Raw genomic sequence first — 27,734 nt, forward strand, 5'->3', positions numbered from 1 at the left:
CATGACAAAAACATGGTAGCCAGGTACAAAGAGAAGATCCAAAAAATTTCTAAAATCACTGTATAGCATGCAAAACCATAAATGGATAATACTACAGGAGATTGTCATTGAAATTTTGTAGAATCCACATCTTCTATTATGCCATTTTACTTTGAGAAGTAGGAGTTACAGACTTCATGCAATAAACATGTTTAAAAACCCAAAAACTTGAAGGGGCACTGCACTTCATATAAAATAATAATATGCAAACATAAATGCCCTAGCTGAATATATATCTGTTACTAGTTTGGAAAAGGTCTTCATAAATTTGGGCTTGTATTAGTAAAATATCTAATATCTGCTTCTGGCATGGTGATTACATTTAGTGATTTTTAATTTTTTTTAAAATTGTTTAAACATTAAAAATTTTGCCATCTTTGACAAGTAAGAAGGATACTCTGAGGGCACCAGCTCAAAGGCCTTGAACATTTCAGTAAATTTTTTACATGTAAAGCCCAAGAATGGATGAACCAAAGACATTTGATGTTAAGCATTGACAGAACTTTAATTAAGCATTCTAGGAATTGTGTAGGGAATATTAAAGTTTTATGGGTTTTTCTTTTCATTAATATCCTAATTTGGCTTTAGAAACTGTTTTAAAATGTAAGATGAATGGTATATTCCATGTTACGTTGGCACTGAATGTAAATAGGGACAGTTTACACAGTATTGAGTTACTTGTGGAATTCTAATTCATAATGTGGAATGGGTTAAAAATTTTCTAATACCTGTCCTTTTTTAGTGTGTCAGAAAATCCTAATTTATCCAAACTAGGACACAAGTAGGAAAAAAGCTTTTTCAGATTCAAAGTGAAATCTTAGTTCAAAACCTGAGTGGAAGGGAGACCCTAGAATACCTGGTAGACCTCTGCTATTGCATGGGAGGTCAGCACACAAGTCCTTGCACTCTTTGAATCAGACCAAACCCTTAATCCACAGACTCCAAAGGGTTGAATGTTCTAATCACTGAATTACAGTCAAATGAGTATTTTGCTGGATCTGATCTACTTAGTGTGAATACTTCAGTACTCAGTGGAGTAAGGAACCTCTTTTTCTCATAAATCACTGCATGGGCTCCAATAACTTGTCTAAAGAACTAGTCTTGGCAGGCTGATTACCACTTCTCATAAAAATCAAATTACCTGTAAGTAAGGGAGTATAAGGGAGTAAGGGGGTATAACAGGCCTCTAAAATGTAGAATTCTGAAGTACAGGACACTTCTTCAGGGATGAATAACACTATCTCTGTAAGTGAAAAGAAGGAGGTGTTCTTGTTCTGTTCTGCTTCTTGAAAGCTTAGCCACATTGGAAGATATTTGGGGTGCTGAGTTTAAGCTTCATAGTAAGTTATTGCATTTATTTTTTAAAAAATATCTGTTATTCAGCAGAGAACTTGAAAATCAGGAGCCCTGACTTGGCTCTCTACATCTGTAACAATATTCCTTTGTAAGTTTCTATAGAGGAGAACCAGTAAAACTTTTTCTGTTAATCCTCCTTTCACTGGAAGCCCAACAAAGGCTAAGATTTGAGCACCATAGAGATTTACCTTTTGACAAAATGTGCAGAGAAGTCTAGTGGCAAGTACTGTTTAAATTACAGCTAAACATAAATATATATCAATTCTCTGGAGAAAAGACTGATGCATGCATCTTTCAATAGGTGCATTTTCAGCACTATTTGAATTCTATTGACTATGAGATCACTAATATTTCTACTCCTGAAGAGTCTACTACTTCCAATAGTCATTTCTTAAAAGTCTCAATGAAATGTATGTACTCCACTCACCCTAACATCTACCCAAGAAGAGAGGTGGTCTTATTTTCTGTTTCTGGGATTGTAATTACATTAACTGAGAATGATTCCATTAGGGAGAGATTATTTGATAAGATAACATGATGCTATCATAACATCATCATTATGTTACCCTTTTGTCTCACAAAATGATTTTTTTTTCTGAATTCTGGTTATTTCCATACAAATTTTGCTGATAAATGCCCTAGGATGCATAGGGGTCATACTTTGATTTAGTTACTCAACCAGTAGCTGGGAGTTCCATGAAAAGGTACCCACAGAAGCTCTGGTAATCCAGCATGCTAAGGACTGAAGGGACCAAAGACTTCTGAAGTTACGTAGGAAAAAGAGGCCAAATTACTTTTTTATTATCTTGGCACTAAGAAGAAGTTGGTAGAGATTCATTGTCTGATTCTGTTGGTGACCTGCTTTATGATCTTAAGCAGATTTGTTTACTTTTATGAATTCAGTTTCCGCTTTTACACTGTGGTTGTCAAGGGTTTACACATATAGTTTAACATAACTTATCACATGGGAACCTTCCAGCGGCTTCCATGTGATTACTTTATATGAGGAAATTTATATGAGGTAATTTATGTGAAGAAATTTAATGCTGCATGTAACCTTATAAGGGCTTGGCGATGAAATAATATAAATATATAATGAAATCTTTCTTACTTCAAACAATGTAAAAACAGCAAGTGCATTTTGAAGAAAAAAACCAAGCCTTTTAGCATTGAAGATCTGATTAACAGCAAAGATTTGGTGACTGATAAGAACCACCTTTATTTTGAAATAGCTTCAAAGAGATTAAATCAATCAGTAAAGCAGTTCCACAAGGTATTAACGTTGCCATTAGTTATTGCTAAGAGTACAACAAAAATCACGTGCTGAAGTGTTTAATTTCTTCATATATCAAATAACATTCATTACTAGTGTAAACTGAAATAAATTTTCCACATGCATTCACTGATTTTGTATGTTGCTGAATAAAGATGATATTGCCTGATCAAAAATAGATAAATCTTCCCAAAGCTTTGAAATGGCCTCCCTGGTCTTGTGCAATGAGATGTACCCAAATCCTAGAAAGACGGATGAAATAGAATCACTCAGTGGAACTTTTGCTTTTGGTCTGCTGAAACAGGAAAGGTTATATTAAAAACAAAACAAAACAAAACATGCCATAGTTTTTATCTGTAACTGCTGCTAAGCTGTTATTTCCAGCAAAAAGACAGATTCTTGGCACATGGCGGGTAGAAGATGTCTTGCTATGTGTCTAAAGACATGTTTGAGTCAGCTCAGATTGGTGCTAGCAATCAATTGCAGCTCATAAGTACCTCATTACTCAAGATAAAGACTGGAGGGCCAAACAGCTCTTATGCTGTTGGAGATGCATGTAAATAGATAAGTCACTGGGTATTGAACCCAGTGTGTTTTACTGTGAAGACTTGATGTATTACCTACACTCACATAAACCACTGTGTTGTTTTTTTTAAATAAGATTTTCCCAATGCTTATTCTTTTTGGAATATTTGTCTCCTCCATAATGTCTTTAGAGCTCAGGATAAGGGCATATTTGTAGGTATTGTAAAATAATTTTAGTCACCAGCCCCTTTTTCATAACAATTCTGCTTGAAATAATGATCGGCAATGTTTTATTGCCATGAAATTACTGGGCCAAATCCTAAAAAAGATGCAAATTATTAAAGTTCTGGTAAGTTTAACTGATGTAAATTGGTATACTTCTGCTGACTTTAGAGGAGGAGCAGCAGCAGATCTGACCCACAATAAACCCCTTGATCCTACTTCTTTTGTTTGTTTTGGTTGTAAAAGTAGAGATTTTTTGGACATATCTACATTACTTGTAACAAGCTGATGAACATATCTGAAAATGAATCAACCTCTCTTACTGTATTACTGCACTTGATAAGTTTTTCTTTCTTTAGACTTTGTTTGCTAGTGGTGGTGGTGTTTGCTGGAGATTGGGTGATGTTCCAGTTATTATGATTACTACTTCTGAGTGTGACAGGTTAAAGCTCACAGTATTGATAGAGTACATTTATACTTGTCAAATTCTTCTAAAATGAACAGCCCTAGCAGGAATTAGTATTTTGTAACAGCATTTTGTGTTCTGGAAAAATATCAATCAGCAAGGTTTTATTATCTTTCTTAAAATAACATATATAGGTTAGTTTTGATGCAATTATTCTAAAGATTTCTTCTCATTTTATGTATTGATGCAAATGTGAAAGTGGAGGACAAGTTTGTCTTAAAAATTTTCCCCTTATAAGTGTACACTTTAATCCTGGAGAGAAATCCAGCACAGCATGAAAATAAAGTGGAAACAATAACATTGAGAATGAAGCACCCAAAATAGAATATCAACTAGTTTTTGAAAAAGGACTGTTAATAAAATACAAAAATTGTCAATTATAAGCTTCCCTAAAAACTATATATTAAATTAATCCCTATGCTTCCAATTTTAAAGAAACAAGTAGTTAATGTAGAAGTCAATTAGTAGGGAAAACCACAAGGGCATATATTTCCTACACTACTTTATTGTGAATTAGAGTGAAACATAAATATAAGACCTTTCTTATTCTGTGTTAGTAACCTCTGTTTAGAAGTGCATGGAGAACAGAGAGCTGTCTGGGGCATTAGATAAAGTAGGAATAGGAACTTCAGTTTGGGGGAAACAGCACTGCATTGATCAATGCAAATGAAAACTTAATTGTCTGAAGTCCCCTCTTCTATTTTATGTGGGTCATTTACAGTAATGCGTAAAATGCTGATCATTTCTTAAATATTTAAGCCAGTAATGCTAGCTAGATGGGCCTTTAATTTCTTTCTTCACCTGTGGCTATTGTGATTACTTCCATCAAAGTTTAGCTCTTTTTCATATTTCTCTGGAAACCTCTTGATCTCATTGCATTAGTTGTCTGCCTTTCTCAGTTAAATTCTTCATGTATTCCTATCTGATACTAATTTGTTCCTCTGGTTCAATGTATAGTCAAGAGAGTAATTTATTCATCTTCAATAGCACCACTGAAATCACAGAAGTACTTGATGCCCTGATTTATCAAGGCACTTGAGGTCAGTGCCTTAAGCATGTGCTAAAAATGAAGCAAATGCCAGCACGACCTACAAAGGATTAGTCATCTGCATAATGGTTTGCTGGGTCCTTAAAAATACAAACTTGTGGAACAGATTTGCTACTGGTGTAAGGTTAGTGCAGCTATACTGAAAGCTAAATGGTGCTGACAATGCTTTCAGTGGAATTATGACAATTCTACACTAAGCCTTCCCTTTTTCTTGTCTTGTGCCATGCTATACATTATGATATGCCAAAAAATAAAAATAAAAAGTTAGAAAAATACTTCCAACATTTTTAATTGTTCATACACCATTTAGTGTTCAGCCGGACTATTAGCATCTCTATAAGGAATTATATTGTTACAGCATATCATTTTTTTCCATTTGATTTTGTAAGGTCCTACTGTCATACTCTTTCACATTTGCTTGATAATAGGGTATCTGTGGTGTCACTGCTACCTCACTGCTAATGAAAACAGGAATTGCAAATTGGATGAGACAAAACTTAGATACCCTAGTTGCAGGTTAAAGTATTTCTTCTGCCATAGATGAAGATGTGTGTTGTATTAGGAAACTGTGGAGGAAACAAGAATTTATATTTTCCTACTGAGTCTGAAAATTTTCTTCACTATGACTATGAACTCTTTTTTTCTTTTCTCAAGGAAAACTGTTTTATATAGAGGTGTTTCTTTCTTTATGGTCTTTTTTTTGCTTATAAGAGGTGCCCCTCTAACTCATGTGAAATATTTTGATTATGAGAATATATCCTTGAAAGCCAGCTGGCAGAATTTTTTAAAAGGCAAAGACCTATTGCAAATGCTTTATTTGGCAAGAATTCACAGTACCTATATAGTGTATCTTTTTGCAATTAAAACTACAAAGTTAATTCCAAAGTATCAGAATAATATTTTTAAATTTTTAGGAGAGATTACAGACTTTTATATAGTGCATTTTGCAGCTATTTAGAACAGTCTCTTTGTAAATTTTGTTTGAAAAAAAAATGTTCTGTTTTAGGGGCAGCATTATTGCATTTCAGAAATAATATCCTGTAAAATGACTGTAACAAGGTATTTTATCTAAAAGCCCATTGTAGCTTCTTATTATGAGTTTCAAGCTTCTGCAACAATAAAACTGTTCTTATTCAAATGTATATTATTGCATTCATTCCTCTAATAGCAGCATTGCATCACATCAACCTATAAATAGACAAAGAAACAATTGCACAGAGTACTTGTTATTCATCCCCAATATTTTTATTTTGTTGTTAAATATCAGACTTTAGAATAGTCATATGGAGCATTGAATACAGAAAGAAAAAAAGTTATTTCCTCTGAGTACACACATGCTTTCTATCTGTGTTTCCCTGGGATATAAAAAGTTACTGGTTTAGTTCCATTGGTCATTTTTATTGCTTTCCTGAAGGCAATGGAAATTGCACAAGGCTCCATATAAAAGCATCTCAAAGTGTAAATTAAATCTATGGTATAGTCTTTTGTAAATAGAGAAGAATGTACTCTTAGATAATAAATCTTTTTTTGTGTATATCAACAAGATCTCTATTTTTTTTTCTTCCTAGATACACCTTTAGTTAAAATCATTTCTTCCAATTCATGGCCTGAAGAAGGACAATCTATAATTTTGACTTGTGAATCCAAAGGAAAACCAGTGTAAGTGATTTAACAAGTAATATGTTTTTGTTATTTTCCTTATTCTGCTGTGATTGCAATCTTCAGCTGCAGAAATCTGCTGGTTTTGTCTCTTCCTGGGGTGTAAAGTAATCTCTGGTATAGAAAACCCCTTGAAGCCTGTCTTCATTAAGTGTCTATAGAGGATTGGTCTTTTACTTTGTCATCTATTTTAGTTTTTGAGAAGAATTCCAGCTGTGAGATTTTTTTTTTTCAGTCAGGTATATCAACCTGAAAGGAGTGCAGGCTTAATCAGTCACTGTTTACATCATTGAACTGATGATAGAAGAGAAAACGTCTCATGAAAATCTTCCCATATCAACTAGCCTCAGAGAAAATATATTGAACTTTCTGGATGCATTGGCTGTCATTTACAGGGGAATTTGAAGTTTAATGATATGTGCAAGTTGGCTGCCTCTTTATACCAGAATTTGAAAAGATGTAGCCTTCTTCAAGAATATAAATTGTTTTACTTGGAAATTAACATCTCTGCCATCAATGTTTTTAAAGGCAGATTTGCAGTGATTAACTCTTGCACAGAATCTACTATTTAAATAGACTTCACTCTTTAAAACAGTATCCTCAGATAAGCTGTTATACATTTTACCATAAAGATACATAAATAATCCAATTGCTTATATTAAGTTAGTATGAATCGTTTCTTAAATATTGACCTTCTGCTCAAAAGATTAATATGTAGTGTTATATGGAGTGATGATACACAGCTTTAGAATGGTCTTGTACTTCTGAAGTAGTATGTGCTTCTGAGATAGATACCTCTGTAGGTATCTCACAAAAATCAGCTACAAGACATCTCTTCCTTTTATACTATACTTGAAGGAGAAGGAATAATCCATTTACCTAATAGCCTTTGAGCATTTCCCTAGGTATCAGGAGGTACAGAGTCTGTTTCCCCATTATTTTCAAATTCAGCAGAAGATGTGCAAGTGCTTATTTTTAGGAAAGAGGTCAGCCCTGACTGCCCCGAGTGTGCTGTTGGCTAGGGGACATTTAGGATTTTCCATCTCAATGTTTTTCCCATGATGTAACAGGTGACAGCTACATGCCAAGTGCTCTCTTTGGCATACAGACTTCAGGCATCCTAGCTCCAGGTGCTTAATTTTAACTATTCATCTAACATTCACTGTAGGGATAAAGATTAAAAGTAAGACAGTAATTATGTACTTTTATATTTTTAATTACCTGTTGCTTGGGGTTGGGCAGTTTGGCCCTTCACATTTGGAGTCTTTAAATAATAAGAAAGTTTGGTGGTTATGAGTTGATTTCTTTTTTTGTTTTGTTTTTTTTAGTTTTATGAGAGACAGTTGGATGATTTGACAGACGGATGTAATTGCTATGTGGGGAGGAAGGAGGAATAGGTGTATAATACCAACTAGGGGTTCTAGTTCTCCAATGATTTCACCTGCCTCTGAGTACTACAAGGAGGCATGATGCTTTTCAGTTTCTGAGTGTACGGGAATAATTTCAACTGTCTTTAAACATCTGCACAGTAGTTATTTACACCTGAGCTGCTCACTTGGGCTTCCCTTTGTGTTCAGTGGAGAGATTTAGGCACTATTATGACATGACTGGTCTGCTCTACATTAGACAATTACAAAAGAAAGAGCCAGACTGCATCATACCTCTGCTACTTTCTCTTCACTAACTACATGGAGTTTAGACAGTTAATTCAGTCAGATATCTACCTCTATATTTTGGGACACCAAATACAGATATCTAAACATAGACATTTATATTAAATTTTATATGTATGTTTAATTTTGGTCAGGTGCATCTCACTCTTTGTCTACATTGAATATTCATAATCTTAATTGTAAATGGGCTAACATTTTTTTTCACATGCCAAAGATGTTAGACTCTGTTAAAAAAAGAGACAATTAATCCTAAGACATTATAGATTTTCCTTTAGACCCTTGTATTTGTTATTCATTTCTGAAGGCAGTAAAAAACTATAAAGTGGTATGTTTTAGCTTGACATACACAATATTTTCTATTTGGTACATGTAATATTATAGATGTACTTTATATGTTACCATTAGGAGACACTACTTAAAACATAATAATTAAAATGGTGCTTCAATTGAGGTGTTTACTGATTTTTTTTTTTTAAAATAAACTCAGTGGCATCCTTAATGGATTCAAATGCAAACCTCACATGTGGTTTTGAAAGGGCAGCCAAATAAAAACTCCACACCACAGAATTATCAAGGCAGGGCACCTGTATGAGGTAGCCTTTGGGCCACAGATATTTTGCCAATAAATGCTCCTCTAATTGTCCATGCCACAAGAACCGCCAACATCAGCTGCTCCATACTGCTTCATTAGGTCAGTCTTTCATGGCGGAGAGCCAGAAATAAATAGGCATCCTCCTGGGAGCAGTCTGCAGTTGCTTAGCATGAGAAACAGTAATGTTGTGCCCCCAACCTACATTATGATTAACTTCTGGCTTGTAGAGAGAGAGAAATTGGAGAGGTCTGCAGAGCCCAAACTTAGCAGTGTCACAAGATAAGTGATGAACCGTGGGCTTCATGGAAAGCTCAGAGCCAACCATGATCCTTCATAGCCATTTACACACCATGGGTTAATTTCTATACACTGTCAACTTTGTGTCACAATTACAACAGTCTCTCCTGTTTCCTGTAGGCAGCAGTGAATCATACCAGTAAATGAACACTTACTTATAGGTACATTTCTCTTGTAACCCAGAGCAATTTTCACAAGCTTCAAAATACATTTGAGATGAAAATGGAGAAAGAATAAAGCCAGGTTCTGGCTGTGGTGACATTCATGATACTGATACCTGCTGCAGAGTAATTCTTTCCCAAAAGGGAAAAGCAGAATGAGGCTAAAGCTAGAACGTACTTACCCCATCTTACAGCTCATCACCAAGCCCCTCCTTGCAGGGATTCTGTCCCTCAGACCATGTGCATCATGGATACCGAGATATTGTGTTTCAAATCTACCACACAGTCCTAAGAAAAAGTCCTACCTAAATTACCATCTTATAGTAGGGAATGGGAGGGAAGCCATGCTCAGACCAACACCTCTTGGAAATCAACTGCCCTCTGCATCTCCTGCTGAAACAGCATCCTCCAGAGATATAGCAGAGAGATGAGGAACAACTGTATACTAGGTGTTAGAACCGGAGAACTAAGGCCCTGCTAAGGTTTCATAGTTTAGGGTATAAGATTTTGCATGACCAGTTGATGGCCATGACTTTGGACAAGAGAAAAAATGGCCTCAGACACTTGTGTGTGTGCAGCATCGATTGTCATAATGCGTGAGATGGGCTGGAATTATCCCAGACTCTGAGGTTGCTTGTTGCTGTGAACGGGTTCATGTCACCTCACATTTGTGCTCTTGGTACAGAGATACCAATGTTGGAACAGGACTCCTTAGAGTGGGCTAAGGGGTAGAGGAGAAATTGGGGAATGGGAGAGGGGGTGGAGAGGAAGATGGAAATGTGGGTGAGCCATTTTGAATGATCCAGTGAGGCAACATGAGAAGGTGTAAGATGGGATGCACAAATTCTCTAACTGCACTGTTTTATCTCTCTGCTCATTGCTGTGAGGATGAGGACAGCTCTGACTCTGGTCATCACCCCGTGCTTATTGCTATTAGGGGAATTACTTTGCAGGCAGGAGCTGTTCATCTGCGTAAGCACTGCATTGCTGCTATAGAAGCGTGATGATACCAATAAAAAGAGCAGACCAGGTTCTGCAATGGTTTTGCAGAGGCAGGCCATGTGGGGGATTAAGAAAGTGTCACAGATCGTTATAGAGTCTGCCACACTTTCCTCTAGAGTATGTGTTGTGGCTGGTGCAGCTTCAAGCAGAGGTAGGCTGCCTGAGAGGTGCTGGGGAGGTACTGCAAGAGCCATCAGTCCTTGGGTTTGCCCCTAGGGGCTCTGATGGGACATGTGTCATGACACCAATCCCACGTGGTGAGATGACATACTGACCACAGTGCTGAGTCAGAATGGGAGTGGTAAGATAGTGAAAGGAGGAGGCTTCCTCATACATTGACTTCCAAAAGACTTGCCTCTTGCTTCCATATACAACTCTGGCTAAATTTATTGCCTCTACGATCTAGCATCCAAGCTTGAGTAGTCTCTAAAAAAATCAAGTTACACTTATGGACACAGAGCTCTGGATTTGATGATGTTCTGATCCAGTTTGTGTAGCACTTGGGGCACCAGTTATAAACAGTGTAAGGGTGGTATTTGGAATATTGTATTCATAAAGATATGACATGTTCAATTAAAATTTTCTGTTGGTGGAAAGGAAAAAAGAGGAAATATAATCATCAGTTTACCACAAAGATTGTTTTTAAACTGACCTTATAAACATAACTCACGATAGAAACATACCTTATCTGTAATATTTTAAGGGAACTTGAGATAGCATTTATGAGGATTGCTGTCCAATTGATCGATCTCTAGTTGGTAGACCAAATTAAAGAGTTTTCTTTGGGAAAAAGTCAAGTAGGTGTGTTTGTGTCAGCATAGTCTTTTCTTATGCAAGACTCAGTTGCTGGTTTGTTCACCCTGTTGACATTTTTAATATTGACAACCAGGTTTGTTTTTTTTAAAATTGTAGATAAAAAAGTGTTTAGCCATTTCTCTGCATAACTTAGATCAAGACACTCTGTAGTTGACATCACTATTCAATAGCACTCCTATTTTGGAGATACTAGTGTAGAGTTTCAAACCAAATTGAAGCTAATCTTTTGTCTTTCCAATCCTTGGAGCTATTTTGTCTTTTCCAGTATTTTTGTCTGGATCCCTGGACAGTTGTCAAGCTATAACATTTTAGTAAATGAATGTGCCTAGCATGTCTGTAAGGTGTCAGTGGCTCTTTTTAATTTATTTCTTTTTTAGCATAATATAGTTTAACCTAGGCTTTGTTTCTTTTCCAAAGAAGAAAATGTAATTAAGCTTCAGAAATTATAGACATCCTTTTTATGAACTCATATGCAATGTCTAGACTTTTCTGAAGTCATATTGCCTGACAATATTTTGAATATTTTAAAACAAAAGACAGCTGTAAAAAATAAAAAGCAAAGAACAAAATGATTATTTACAGTTGTCTGTGCTTACAAAAGATTTTAAAAGCCAATGGTTTATTATTGCAAGTTGTAGCTTCTACACACTGTTGTGTCTTAAAAATATAGTGTAGTGACTCAAAACTGACCTAAAAGTGAACTGAAAAACTGCCCCATAATGAAAGAAAGGTTCGATATTTAATATTCTTAGTCAGCACTCTCACCAAAGCGTGCATGAAATATGGGGGGGGAGGGGGGTAAGTCAGTGTCATTTCAGCAGAAAGGATGTCAAAATATAATGGAATAATTAGGGCATGGGAAACAAAGAGAGAGTTGGCTGTCTCCTGTGTGCTTTAGAGAAACGTCTTTCCATTTCATGCAGCTCAGAGGAATCATAGTATAGCTGGTTGACTAATGTAAAGTGAATATTTGGCCTTGTTTGAAATAAATAGGAAAGAATTTTATTTCAGAAGAACACTCATATATGTATCCTTCATTAGAGTAACATTATTCGTAAGGTCATGAAAAAGTCATAGAGAAAAGGACAATCAGTAATAAACACTAATATTATATGTACCTAGTACTATAAACTATAGTCAAATAACATTTTAATATCAGAAAAATTGGTCACTTTTAATAATGAGGGCACACCAAATAATCAAGCTTGCATTATAAAGCTATTGTAAATTATGTGTATGGTATCACCGCAGAAAGTTCTGTCTTTTCTACTATCTATTTAAAGAAGACTTCCTTGAGTAAGATGAACATTTTGAAAAGGCTGATGGAAACAAGTACTAAAGATAACAGAGAAATATACAACACCACTCTGTCAGTGGCCCCAGCAAGTGGCTGTTTCATTTGAGAAGGACCTGACAGGGCTCTAGGTGAAAAGAGAAAACTTGGTGAAGAGAGTTTGAGTAGGATTCAGTCATCTGAAAGCAGCAGAGCCTGGACTCATACTGGCTCATGTTTAGCCTACTGTCAGCCACGACCCCCATGTCCTTCTCATCTTAGGTGTTGGATTTTGCATCTGTCCTTGTTGGATTTCCCTGCCTCCCATGAGGGACTTGTTGGCCTGTTCCTCCAGCCTGCGGAGGCCCCTCTGAATAGTGGCCTTCTTCTCAAGTATACTCAGTACAGCCAAAGTTTGGTGTAAACAACCAACTTAACAAGAGCACATTCCACTGCCTCAGCCAGGTTTTTGGTATTAAACAGTTAAACAGGACAGGACCCAGGATAGAATCCTGAAGAAGTCTGCTTGTAACCAGCCACCAGGTAGAGTGTCCCCTTCAAACCAATCAATGGTCCAGATGGTTTTTCACCTATTGAGTAGTACACACATCCAGGACAACAGTAACATCCCAGCCTAGATACAAAGAATACCATTGGAGACAGTGACCAATGACTTGTTAAAGTCAAGGCAGACAACACACACTGTCTTTATCATCTACAGATTCTGTCATTTCTTCAGAGTTTTCATGTTTGTAGTTAGAAAATTATAGAAACATTTATTTCATGAATTGTTTTGTTACAGGCTCAAGGATAAAATGCATTATAAAGAAAAGAGTAGAAAATCTTGAATTAGTTCAAACTAATTCAAAGTGGAAAAGCCTCTGAACCTAAGGAAGGTATTTTGAGAAATGCTAGAAGGGACACATTCAGATTTCCTGATTTTCATTATATGATGAGAAACATCATAATACTTTGTCTTCCTGAAAACTGTGGCATTATGGGCAGGATATAGCCTTTGAAGATGATTCCTGACTCCTTCAGTGGAATAATAATTATGAATGGTAGCTATGAATGATCTGTATGACTCACGTCTTATTTGATGCATGGCCTCAGAACACAGAATTAAAATAATTTCTTCATAGGTGTTCATATGTTTCTTCCCCCCAGTATCTGAGAACTTGGCAAATATTTAAATGTTTATTTTTATCACACCTGTAGACAATTAGAGTATTCAATTGCCTCAAATTTACAGGTGGGAACTGAATCAGAAAAGATCCTAAGATCAAAATTGACAAATAGATCACCTATATTTTATGTCTAACATTGAACACAGTCCCCATTTTCCCAGGAGTATTTAATGTGACATAGCATTGCACCCAGAAGATAGCTTATCATTGGTTTGACTTGTAACAGTGAGTTCTTAGCACATCTACAAATCTATGCTCAAGAGTCTGAAATCAGAAACTAGCAGAGAAAATTGCAGAAACCCACTTGACATTCAGCTGTTAACATTTTGGTGTAAGTAGTTGGCCAATATTGCTTTGAAACTACATCATAATGGCAGGTTTAGATACTGAATCATTAGTCTAACGGCCAGCTTTTTGTCCATGTATAATTCTTTCTTTCCTACTTTGACATGATACACTTCCCAGCTTCTCTAGTGGGTGAGATGGAGGTTCTGTAAGAAATTATCTCATTTTCTGCATAAATTTTATTCACTGCAGAATACTATCTGGATTGTGCCATGAATACCTAGCAGCCTAGAAAGGAATGCTAATATCAACTCTGCCTGTATGAATTATCATAATGAATCTGGAAAAGCATGCATGTTTCTGTGTTTATAAATCACCTTGCAGAATGAATCCACAGCCCAAACTAGATGCTCAGGCAGTGTCAATAAATATTAATGATTTGGAAAATTGGATGAATTTGTCCATATCCAGGATGAAATATTGTTCTACCAAAATATGAATGTGGTATCAAAGTACTTCTCCCTTAAATTTCATACATATTTGTTCATATGAAATCCTGAATTGTAAGAGTCTATTTCCAGGTTTCTCTGGAAAGGACCACTTACAACTGAAATCAATTAGGTAAGAAGAAAGAAGGCAAGTTACATATTGGCATTCCACTGTTTTATGTTTAGATCTGGCCAATCTTTGTCTTAGCAGAAAGGTGGATGTATTTAAATTTTGTTGTAACTGCTATGCATTTGACAAACTCGGAGTCTCCCTGGCATCCTTTGCCTTGATCCCAGAACTAGCATTGACCTCTAATACCTCTCAGTAACTGAAGTATCTTTTTTTATCAGATTTATGCTTTCTAAGCACTCTGAGTTTACAGGTAAGTTTCCAGGGGCATGTGTCACACACAGCTTTGGGCAAGATTCTGTAAATATATTCTTGAATAAATTCTTACATATGTATATAGGAAAAAGTATTGTATCTGTGGGTGTAGACTTGGACAAAGGTAAGAAAGTCTCCTCACAGTTCTCAGCCCTGTGTTCCTTGTCACTGGGGAACAGCTCTCAGGATAGCTCGGGCTCTACTGTTCCTGTCTTTTGCCTCACTCTCTGTCTATCCCAAGTTGTCTTTCTTTGAATTTGGCTGTTCAGCAATTAGATAGAGCCTGTCTTGTACAAATACAGTAGGTATCTCTGTCCTGTCTGTCTCTTCTGCCTTGTTCTAATTTCTTGAAAAGTTTCTTCTTTGTCTTTTTTTAAACAGTGCTTTTTCATCTTTGTATCTTTATCCTATTTAGGGTCTCTATATGTTATTTTCTGTTTGGAGAAGTATGAACTTCCATTTCTTCATAAGAAACTGATTATATTTAAGTAGGTGATTGTTAACTCAAAAACGATCTGTTAAATTGATCTGATGGAATATAATCTATGTTGGCTAACATTAATCACTCTGTATCCCATGGTTATTGTCAACCACATAGAAATGTCTTATCATCAATCAAACTTGTAAGTTAAGCATCTAGATTCTCCACCTATGTAGGCAGCAGTGTATATATAAGGTAGCTTTATCAGTATTAAACACTACATTTCAAGCTCTTTCAGTCAGGAAGGTAAAGGGAAAATTTATCATGTGCAACATAGACAGATCACATAGAATGTAACAAGTTTTGTAGATTGGAATATACATAACTATTAATGATGGCGAACCTTTTCGGTATCCAAATTCTGTGCCCAGTTTATTTTTAAAACAATCCTAGTTAACAGTCACGATGCCAGCCCAAATCTCTGATGATGCCAAACTTGGCAACATTTGCCACTACTTTCCCATCGTTGCTGTAATTACTTTCTTTGGACAGTTGACCAATTTTTAAATTATTGTCATTTTGAAGGAGTTCATCCTAATGATACCTCCTGCCTTGATTTAGTAGGCATCTGTTATATGCTATGTTGAATGAGTGCTCATTTTCAGTAAAATGGTCTAAAAACTTATGAAGAATGTAGAAAAAATCTGCCTAGTGAAACTTTACAGACAGGTAGTTTGTCTTTGCAAGAAAAAGCCAATTATTTTAAAGGATTATGTAAATATTCAGCTTGTAACCTTCTACACCTATATTTCATTGACATTACACCTCCACTGTGGAATTATGCTGTGATGTAGTAGATAACATATTAAGGAGCAGGTAGCATTTTTGCTGAGATACAGCATGTATACTTAATAGATTAAATTTCAGTTTGTGTTAAACATCCTGGCCATCTGGGAGGTTGTATCTTCTTTTTGCAGCTGGGACCTTCTATATTTTTTTTCCTCCCCCCCGCCCCCCAAGTATATTGCAGGGAGTAGGGAAATTAGTGTTATAAAACGTGTGACACAGAAAGAAACAGGTGGGAGCATTAGTGCCTGCCTGAAAATTACACTTTACAATAAAGCTTCCTGCAGTGCTTAAGAACTTCCCCTTTATTGTTCTGTAAAATGATCACATTGCCTAATAGGTTCAATTCAATAATTGCTTTTCCTCTTTTTTAAATGTCCCTTTTCTGCAGTGTTTACACATAAAATGGTGCAGAAAGTGTGAAAAACAACTAAATGCAGCTTTTTTAGTGCTCATTAAATCCATTTTGCATGTGTATGTCTTTTGAAATAGTTCCTTTCCTCGCTCTCAGGTGGGAACACATTCTAAAATAAAAAAGGCATATGCAACAGAATAATAGATAAAATTGAAACACAGGAGGGATAATTCTGAGTACTGGACTGGAAGTTAAATCATGAGAAAAAAATTTTGGGAGAGGATATGATGTTCAATATTTTAGATACTTCAGTTTCTATAGATAAGGAATTAGCTACACTTACAGGTAGAATTACAGCAGTCTTGAATCAACCATTAGCAGCAGAACACAAGAAGACATGTTAGTATAACTCCTTCAGTGCAAATCATGCTCATGGTATTTGCTGTATTACACAATTACAGAACAAAATTTGTTCCCTGTATAGCAGATATAATCTGGAACACCCAGTGTCATGGAGAACACCAGCTCATTGCATATCTGCATTTTTACCCCACATTTATAGCAACATAGTACCCTGAGAACATGTAGATGCTGTAAGCCAGCGGGGTAAACCACCATCCTTCTAAAGGAAAAGAAGTGCATTTAAAGAACACCATAAGGAGGGCACCTTAAAATCAAAACCTCACATCTCCTGTTTGTAGACATAACCTCTCTTTATGAAGTTGGACAATGATTTTGGAGTTGCTACTTTTTCCCCTCTTGAGAACAGTTTGTATTGTCCCTTTCTCCACTGTTACTTTACCTTTTTCAGTTCATTATTTTCAGTACAAAAATTACTTTTATTTTTCACCCTTCCCTAGCTTTCTGGGACTATGTTAGATACATTTTTTCTTAAATTACAATTATCTACTTTTTCCCCAATATTTAAGGCACCGAAAACAAGAAGCGGGTTTCTGTGACTTGGTCTATTATACATCAATTCTGTACATTTACTGTGACCTCAAGCTCTTGGTGTGCAGAACTCAAGCTCAGAGTGTAATCTTTTTTGAAATCACTGAATTGCTATGGAGGTGTAGGTATTGGCCTGTTCACCAGTCATTACAAAGTTGAGGCTCATGTACAATTAATGTGCAAATGAGGTGCAGAAAATGAACACTGGAAGAAAGGGTTTAATCAACAAATTCAAATTTAACCTTCTGCCTGATCGTCCTTCTCCAGAATTATAAATTCTCAGTCAGCGTGCAAATTTTAAAAGGTAGTATGAATGGATGGAGTATGGGAGGATAGTAATGCAGTTGGGTCTGTTAGCATAAATTTGGAATGGCTGTATTATATGCAAAAGGTAAATCCACAAGTAAGTTGTGGGGGTTTTTTTAAGTGAGCATGGCTCCTACCTAATAATGCACTAGTACTCATACTGCACTTGCACCAGAGACACCCATTCAGTAAATCCAGTGCTTGCTTACATAATTTTCTAAAACTCTATTGGAAATTTTCCTTTCCTCACAAAACTGAGACTTGTAGTCCCTATTGGCAGCAGTTCTCTTTGCTACAGGACAACCCAAGAGAACTTTTTTGAAAGGTGATGAAATTGTTCCACAGCACAGCAAAGAGATTTTGCCCCATCACTGAATAGTCAGTGAGACCTGTTCACAAACCCATTGAATTTCCCAGTGTTGCATGCATATATTATTGATCTTTTTCTCATTGTTTTTTGGACGAAGCTCTTTGCTTTTCTTTCCCTAGAGTTATTGCTGGGAAAAATCACTTAATACAGTTGTTCTCAGTTTCTCTGCAAGAGTACTATTCTGACATATATTTTGACAAATACACCAAATGGGTGGCGTAATTACAAAATGTATGGTATTTGTATGGATGCAAGGAAGTGCATATCTCTCCACACAGAGAACTTGTGGCATTAGACCAGCCAGTTAAGCCACCTGCTAAGGACTGGAAAACAAAGGTGGTAAAAAAATCCAAACAACCTTTTTAGGTGTGAAAATGAAATCTTAATGCTACTCTTTGGTGTGTGAGCATAACTCCAGTACAAATGGAGATAGCAAGGTAAGTGGGATTGTGGTTCTGACAGGCATGGCAGGAAAGAGGTAAGAGAAAGAATAAATTAAACCAATTATTATTGTAAATTACAAATTATTCGTTGTTCATTTTAGATAGTGTCCTGGTTTCAGCTGGGATAGAGTTAACTGTCTTCCTAGTAGCTGGTGCAGTGCTATGTTTTGTGTTCAGTATGTGAAGAATGTTGATAACACTGATGTTTTCAGTTGTTGCTCAGTAGTGTTTAGACTATAGTCAAGGATTTTTCAGCTTCTCATGCCCAGCCAGGGCACCTGTCCCAAACTGGCCAACAGTGTATTCCATACCATGTGACGTCCCATCTAGTTTAGGAACTGGGAAGGGGGGTGCAGGGATTCACCGCTCAGGGACTGGCTGGGTGTCGGTCGGCGGGTGGTGAGCAATTGCCCTGCGCATCATCTGTACATTTCAATCCTTTTATTACTACTGCTGTCATTTTATTAGTGTTATCATTATCATTATTAGTTTCTTCTTTTCTGTTCTATTAAACCGTTCTTATCTCAACCCAGGAGTTTTACTTCTTTTCCTGATTTTCTCCCCCATCCCACTGGATGCGGGGGGAGTGAGTGAGCGGCTGCGTGGTGCTTAGCTGCTGGCTGGGGTTAAACCACGACAATAGTCTTTGTCTATTGCAAGGAAAACCTCAGAGATTTCTCAGACTTAAGTTTGGCTAGTTAAAATGAAATTTCCAGATTCAAGGCTTAGTATTTAAATACCACTGTAAACTGTTTCCAAACCTTTTAAGACCTGAGGAAAGACTGAGTCTGTGATTTGTAGTCTTGCACAGGACAGCAAAAGTGGTGGGATGGAAGGATGCAGAACCACAAGGAGAACAGAACTGCTAAGAAACTGCTATAGCTGGTTGCTTGGTTTGTCTCTCATTTAAAAGCCTGCCATAAGCAGCTGGGGGGGCTGAGCAGTCATGCCAGGGCTCTTAATGGTGGGTAACCCGGTCAGGGAATGATCTAACTGGGAGACAGCAGTAAGTCTACTGGTTTTTGGCTGGTGGGGCTCTGAATAGGAAAATTCATCACAGATGTCTGTGCTAAGCTGCATGCATACCTGGTTTTGTGCATTATGCAGCAGAGGCTTGAAGGAACAGTCTTGTACAAAGGAAGAACAGCACAGGTTATTAATTATCAAAATAATACAAACAAGATGAGAGTAGTTAGTGTTTATACATGGGAAAACAGAAAAAACGGCTACTACCTAGTAAAGGACCCTGTAACTTTCTCCTGTGCATCTCCTTCCACGCTTAAAGGGAGTTGCCACTTGTGGTGGGTTGACCTTGGCTGGCTGTCAGATGCCCATCCAGTCACTCTCTCTCACCCGCCCCAACAGGACATATAACAAGATAAGGACAGGGAGATTGCTTACCAATTACTGTCATGGGCAAAACAGACTCAGCTCAGGGAAAATGAATTTATTTCCAGTTAAAATAGAGTTGGATGGTGAGAAACAAAGACAAAAACTGAAAACACCTTCCCCCCACCCCACCCCTTTCTCCCAGGCTCACCTTTGCTTCTTCATTCCCAGGTCCTCTATCTTCCCTCTCCAGAGGATGGGGAATGGGGACTGTGGTCAGTCCATAACAGCTCATCTCTGCTGCTCCTTCCTCCTCACACTGCTCCAGAGTGGTCTCCTCCAGGGGCTGCAGGGGAATCCCTGCTCCAGGGCCTGGACGACCTCTCCCCTCCTCTTCCCCTCCCACCTCGATGCTCCCAGGGCTGTTTCTCACACTTTTCCCTTCACAGCCGGGCAGCGTTTTGCCCTTTCTTACACAGGCTTTCCCCGCGGCTCTACCGTGGTGGCTGCGGGGCTGAGCCGTGCCCTGCAGGGGGGCGGTCGGAGCCGGCTGGAGCCGGCTGGAACCGGCTGTGTCTGGCTCGGGGCAGCCCCGGCCTCTCCTCACAGAGGCCGCCCCGCAGCCCACCCTGCCAGCGCCTGGGCACCTGCACCTTGTATAGCATCTCCGTGAGCTCGGGGACAGACAGCAAAGTCCTTGCTGAGGGCTGCTGCACAGGCATGTGTGTGCACAAGATTTCTGTAATGAACTTTACGGTATGGAACCACTTCTTAAAACATGTGATAGGTTTCTGTAGAGACATACGTTTTGTTGTTGTCGTTTTGTTTTATTACTGCTTAGAAACACTGCATTGGTCACTTTTAAGATGAAATTATAAAGATTTTAGCAAGCATTAAGAAGTGCTAGTGGGGTGGACTGTGATATCCCCGTGGTAGGAGCAGGAGATCCAGCCGCACCTGCTCAGTGTGTGGCAGTGCTCACCCCAGAGCTGGGCAAGCTGACGGGATACCGGGGAGTGTGGTTCCTTGGGGGATGGGAGGAGGGAAGTAAGTGGGAGACAGGTCAGTGTTTCTACTTATTATTGCTATTTAATGGTGATTTTGGGGGGTTGTTTTACTTTCGATTGCTCTCAAGTATCCCTAGCCTATCTTCTCACCTCATACATACAATTTCTAGAATGGTCCAAATGGAGTCGGTTTGTCCCAGGGAGTGACAGTCTGAGGGAGCTGTCAGCACCTTCTATGTTCAGCTCGTTCTTTAAAATGTATTTACTTGCAGTTTGCACCTAGAGGCAAAAAACAAAGTCTAGACAATTATATGGTAATCAACATCAAAAAGGGGAACTACATGAAAACGAAGAATCTTGTTAAAAAGAAGCTAAAACGGGTAGCTAAGAGAATTAAATCCTTCCAGGCAGCCTGACGACTATGTTGGAAAAATAAAAAAAAAGAGTTTAGAACCACAGGGTCAATACATATCACCTAGTAGAAACACTTGAGAAGGAGAAATTTCTGAGGCTAAACAGAAGAGATAGCAAAGTAATAAAAATGGCAAAGCCATAATTTGAAAAGCTGAAATTGTTTTCCAAAGGAATGAGAAGATCCTTAGATTTTGGCAGATTAAATATGAAAATGCAGTAAGCCAAACCACCACAAAAAGGAGAAAAAAAAAAAAAGAAAAGAAAAGAAATGTTTGAGGAGAAACTAGCAAAAGGAATTGAAAGTAATAGTTAATCTTTCTTGAAATATATCAGGAAGTGTGCCAGTACATTTCTAAGATCAACTGAGGATCAAGGTAAAATACATATTTACTGTGGAAGAAACTGGGTATATTACAGACTGATTCGCTTTTTTCTGAGGTGCTCACCAACAAGATTTTCTTAAATGGACTGTGGAGGAGGTTGTGGAACAAATGGGCAAAACAAGCAGTAACAAGCCAGCAGCACCAGATGGTTTCACCCCAGCATTAGAAGGGAATTCAAAAATGAGGTTGATGAATTATGAAAAGTGACAGGAAACTTCATACTTAAAACCACGTTGCTAACTCAAGACAACAGGGATTCAGGAGAGATCCCAAAATCTGTAAGTCTGTAGAACTGACACCTGGGCTTCACAAATAGTAAAAAACTATAAAAAGGACTAGAATTAGCAGACATCTGAATGAAAACAAACTTTCTGGGGGGAATCCCTTTTGCAGAGGGAAAATCCTATCTTATAAACATGTTGGAGTTCCTTGAAGGGCAGAGAAAATATGCCTTGTGGTGGCCTATCTGATATAGAGGGGAAATATTACAGGTGTTTTTTCCAAAACTGTAAATGGCAAAGAGGTAGTTGTTAGGGATTGTTGGTTCATTCTCTCTTCAAATAGAAATGTTTAAGGGTAAATTATGCTAGTAAGAACCAGTTTTGTCACAAAGCAAGAAGGTCATTTTTCATACAATGACTGGTAAACTTTGGGAAGTTGTTGTCAATGGATATGGCAGATGATAAAAATTTGTGGTAATTCAAGGGAAAACTTCAAAAGTTCATGGAAAGGAAAATACTTAAGGTTTACAGAATATTTTTTTTAAACTGTGCTTGGTGTCAGAAGTGCCTGAGATAGTTGTAGGTCAGAGGAGTGCTTGGGGAGGCATCATCTGTGCTTGGCCTGTTACCTAGACATCTGCTTATCCCTGGTGTTAGAGATAAGGCACTGGGCTAGCTGAACTTTTAGTCTGATCCAGTACAGCTGTTTCTGTGCTGTTGTGGCTTGCAACAGACTGTTGTGGCAATAGATTGCAATAGACTTGCAATAGACTGTTGTGGCTTGCAAGGACTAAATGCTAATGGAGCTGGATCCCATTAAGAGCTTGAGGATATCTCCTTTACAGTGCTAAAATTATTACTATGAAGGTACTAATGAATAATTTTCTGTGTGAGAGAAGTTTGTGTGAACTAAAGCACTCCCCTCTGTCTGGAGATAATGATACACTTGGGAGAAGAAAAGCAAACTCCTGTAAGTAAATAATGTTTGTCTCTTTTTTTCCCTTTATTATATTACTATTTCATAAGTTATTTTTAGATGTAAAAGAAATTGACACAGACAAGGGTATAGGACTTAGCTCTGAAATATAAATAATCATAAGTTCCCAGTGTATTGTTTTTAAGATTTCATTGTATTATCCTGAAAGCATGAAGCATTTTATTATTTATTAAGATCTCATACACTATGCTTCAACATCAGCTTTTTTTGACACTGGTGAAAAAATATAACTGAAGTACAAAAATTTTATGGGATATTTCCATTCCTTTGGTGCTCCTATAACTGTTATAAGTATCAACAAACTTTTGGTTACTTGTTAAGAACTCATGATTCAACTAAAGATCTTAGAAATGTCATTGTTATGGCTAGTTATTAAAGGTATCTTATCTGGTGAAGAAAGGATATTCTGCTACATCTCCCAAACTTCATGACGTTCTTACATGCATTGAAAATCAAGAAGTGCATATCTTGGTTAATGAGGGTTGGTACTGAAGACTTTGTATAGTCCTTGCTTGTCATTCAAGTTGCAGCACTGATACTTTTATCAGCTCTCTGGGTGTTCTCACTGCACCTCAAGTGCATGAAGGAATTTTAGTTTAATGAGGCTTCTCCTTGACTGTGCCTTACATCAACAGCAAACGATTTTAAACAAGTAGTATTTGGACAAGCAAGAAACTGTGAATGAGATTTTTAACTGTTTACTTAATGGAAAAAGCAGAAGTGAATCAGCCACTCTTCATTTTCCTCTTTGATTCCTGTGCCAGCAAACATTTGACCTTAGCTCAAAAAATGCAGCTGTTGTTTCTTAGATGGCATTTCTCAACTTATTGTAATAACAGAGACAGGGTTTCTTATGAGTGTTGGGACACAGCTCTTACTGAAAACAGTGCAAATTAGATGTGTGAATATCCATCAGTGTCTCAGCCTGAAACATCTAAGCAGTCTAAAATCCTGACTCATCAAAGGAAAAAAAAAGTTCATAATAATCTTTCTTTACTAGTACTTTGATATACCCTTTGGACCTCAACTGGCAGTGGGGATATCACCAACAGACATAATGTTGATTAAGGAAAAAGAGAAAAGGGAACTGAAAATGCGGTGTGACAGTAGTTACCTCCTGTTTTCTCCTTCTTGCAGTCTCCACCATTATCTCTATGTGGCACTTCAGCATAGCCTATGTAAGCCAAGATAGTTTCAGAAAATGTACATTTTTTAATCCTATTAATATGAATCTAGTTGGCGGCTGGTCACAAGTGGTGTTCCCCAGGGCTCAGTTTTGGGGCTAGTTCTCTTTAATATCTTTATCAATGATCTGGACAAGGGGATTGAGTGCACCCTCAGCAAGTTTGCAGATGACACCAAGTTGGGAGGGAGGGTTGATCTGCTCGAGGGTAGGAAGGCTCTACAGGGGGATCTGGACAGGCTGGATCAATGGGCCGAGGCCAGCTGTATGAAGTTCAACAAGGCCAAGTGCTGGGTCGTGCACTTGGGTCACAACAGCCCCATGCAGAGCTACAGGCTTGGGGAAGAGTGGCTGGAAAGCTGCCCAGCAGAAAAAGACCTGGTTGTGCTGGTCAACAGCTGGCTAAATATGAGCCAGCAGTGTGCCCAGGTGGCCAACGCAGCCAAGAGCATCCTGGCCTGTATCAGAAACAGTGTGGCCAGCAGGACTTGGGAAGTGGTTGTCCCCCTGTACTCGGCACTGCTGAGGCCGCACCTCAAGTACTGTGTTCAGTTTTGGGCCCCTCACTACACGAAAGACATTGAGTTGCTGGAGCATGTCCAGAGAAGGGCAATGAAGCTGGTGAAGGGTCTAGAGAACAAGTCTTATGAAGAGCAGCTGAGGGAACTGGGACTTTTAGCCTGGAGAAAAGGAGGCTGAGGGGAGACCTTATCACTTTCTACAACTACCTGGAAGGAGATTGTAGCAAGGTGGTATAGGTCTCTTCTCCCAAGTAACAAGCAATACGACAAGAGGAAATGGCCTCAAGTTGTGGCAGGGGAGCTTTAGATTGAATATTAGAAAAAATTTCTTCACTGAAAGGGTTGTCAAGCATTGGACCAGGCTGCCCAGGGAAGTGGTTGAGTCACCATCCCTGGAGGTATTTAAAAGACATGTAGATGTGGTGCTTAGCAACATGGTTTAGTGGTGGACTTGGCAGTGCTAGGTTGACAGTTGGACTCTATGATCTTGAAGGTCTTTTCCTACCTAAACAATTCTATGATTCTAAATGGATCTGAAGACATGCCAGTTGAGAAGATGTTATTTTCCTCTGTTCTATGAAATGCATAGTAACTAAGGTGTGTACATCCTATCATTATGCTTTACTGCTGCTTTCCTATCCCCAGCAGTACTTAATTAACATTAGGAGCATAGTTCCTGGTTAATCCCAGTAATTTTCAGCAGCCATTCTGATGCATCCTCTTGAGCACCATATTATCTTAATACTGCTGACATTTGCATGTCTTTGAAATACATTTTTTTCAGATATTGTCCATTTAATCCACTGCAGTTTCTGTCATCTTTTGTTCTTATAGTTATGCTTTACTTACAGCTGATGAAAAAGAATAATCTACTAACTTCTCAATAGCTCTTAAAGATTAAGAAGGAATCAACAAGGTGTAAATAGCAGTATAAGAATCCCAAAGATTTAGCTGTTTGAACACAGACTACATAATTAGAAACCAATAGAATTACAGTGAAACTAGGCCATTAAGATTTCTATCTTTAATCAACGATTTTTCATGTGAATGAAATTCTTACATGCCATTTGTCATCTCAGCTGTACTCTGACAGAAAAGAAAAAGCCCCTAGGAACAGCAATAAAATATTTAAGGTGTGACAATTATTCTTTATATTCACTTATCTGTATATAGTTTCTCTTCTTCCCTGCACCTCCCCCCCTCGCCCCCTCTTACCTGAGAGTGTAGGTCTTAGCTTGTGAGGCTGAAAGGAAAGGGATTTGCCTTTCTTATTTGCACATCAATATATGGGACCGATCCCAGGCAGAACAGGGGAAGGGCATATTTTACCAATGTGGTCCAGTACTGATCCAGAGCACTTCCAGCTCTAGAATTTAAAAGGAGCTTTTGGGGCATCACTGTTTCTCTCCTTCATCTTTTACCCATTCCCCTGACTGGAATAATGTCACTGTATGTAGCCCTGAGTGGACCTCAGTTCTTTCCTTGTGTGAGATTACTGGGCTGTCAGTCTAAAGCTCAGGCTCTGCTGACTTTCCATTCTCTGGATAAGGTAGCAGCTTTACCAAGTCTGCCTTCCCCCTCTGCCTGCAGCAGTAAGGCAGATGCACCTTACAGAGAAGGTCTCTCCCCCTTGACTTTCTTGCGCAATCTCCTAAAAGCAAGGCTGTCACTTGCCCTTAATTATTGATATATCATTAGAGATATCTTATCCATTGCCTGTGAGAACTGTTAAATGACTGCATGGCAGATAATAATACATTGTGCACCCACCTGAACAGCTCATTGTGCAATCTGTCCATATCAGGCCTTCAGTATAAGATTTCTGATACAAAAGCAGCATCTTTGCTACTTTATACAAATTGGAAAACACCTTATCTAACCTGTGGTCATGTCCAGGCCGACCCACAGATAGTCCCTGCAAAGTATTACCTAGTACTTTGTCCTTGACTAGGGTGAGTTAGCTGACAGTGGTGGTCACTTCTGCCGGGCCTCCATTCCCCGGAAAGTAAGGCAGGATTTATGACATAAGATTTTTTAATGTATTTTTTTCTTTCCTGCTGCTGTACTAGCTTACACCTCTCCTTCTGCCTTTTTAGCCTCAGGAATCTTTTTGAAAGAGATGTTACACTTCTGTGGAGGACTTTTTTTTTCCTGGTTAAAATTTAAAAGAAAAATAAATTATTTATAAACTGGCAACAAAAAATGAACAGTATAGCCATACATACCATTGTTTTCTACAGACAGCAGATTTTAAAGTGCACTTTTTATGAAAGCTGTAGAGGTTATAGTGTTTTCTTTGAATTTAACATGTTTTGAGCCTCAGACTTTAAAATACATATGAAAAAGTGTGGTTAATAGCTGGCTACTAAAAATGTTCTAAAATACTAGGCATTTTGATTTGAATGCATTAAAAATGCATTAATGCAAAAATGCATTAAAACATCCAGGTCTCTTTTAGAATAAATCTGAAAAAGATTAAGTCAGTGCCTATTCCCTGGCCTTCTAATGGTGTATTTAAAGAGTTTTACCTTTTTTGTTTATGGTAATTGGTGTGCCAGTTTTCTTCAGTTCCCTGTTTGCCCCTAAGTCATGGTCTGGCCTTGAAAGTTTGGAAATATGGCAACCTCTTTCTCCCTCCTCCATTTTGTGTTTCTACATTCATAACTGATGGAAGGCAGAAATAAAGTAGTTCAGCAAATTTTGCCTTTCATGGGAGTAACTGCCTGCCCAGTGCAGAAACATCTGAAGACTTGAGAAAGTATAAAAGAGTAGAAATGTCCAATCTGTTGTTTGGGAAGTTGGTCAGGTTCAGAGAAAGCAAAAACTTAAGAGGGAGGATGAAATGAGACACCAAAAGTTTGAAAATAGATGGAGTATATGACGAATGTGGGAGAGATTTGGGCAAAATGGAAAACCAGAAGGTGAGGTTATAGAATGGGCACTGTACAGACCAGGTAGCTGAAGGCACTTATTGTTCTCTGCTATGAAAGCTCATTAAAATTAGCACATCTGCAGTGCTCCCACTTTCTGACTAAGGAAGTAGCAGAGGCAGATGCCCAAGAAAAAGGTGGAGAAAATCAACAGCCCCTCAGAAAGCATGCAGTGTTTTTAATCTTAATTTGTCTCAAGAAGGTGAAGGGTATAAGCACAAGATTCTTCTCTTTTCACTGTGAACATTTGTGTATATGCAAGATGGAGCACACACTCCAGTGCAAGAAAGATACAGATCTGCAACACCTT

The 27,734-nt window shown here is 38.0% G+C and overlaps 1 protein-coding gene across 1 annotated transcript in view; it reads left to right on the top strand.

Moving 5' to 3' along the window:
• The window catches only part of CADM2 (cell adhesion molecule 2), a 679,799-nt gene that overhangs the window by 577,752 nt on the left and 74,313 nt on the right, over positions 1–27,734 (top strand). The window contains exon 6 of the mRNA XM_075033947.1: positions 6,498–6,588. Within this exon, the coding sequence (XP_074890048.1) occupies positions 6,498–6,588 (91 nt within the window). The remainder of the gene's footprint in view (positions 1–6,497; positions 6,589–27,734) is intronic.

This window comes from Buteo buteo, chromosome 8 (assembly GCF_964188355.1).
Source record: "Buteo buteo chromosome 8, bButBut1.hap1.1, whole genome shotgun sequence".
Taxonomy (NCBI): domain Eukaryota; kingdom Metazoa; phylum Chordata; class Aves; order Accipitriformes; family Accipitridae; genus Buteo; species Buteo buteo.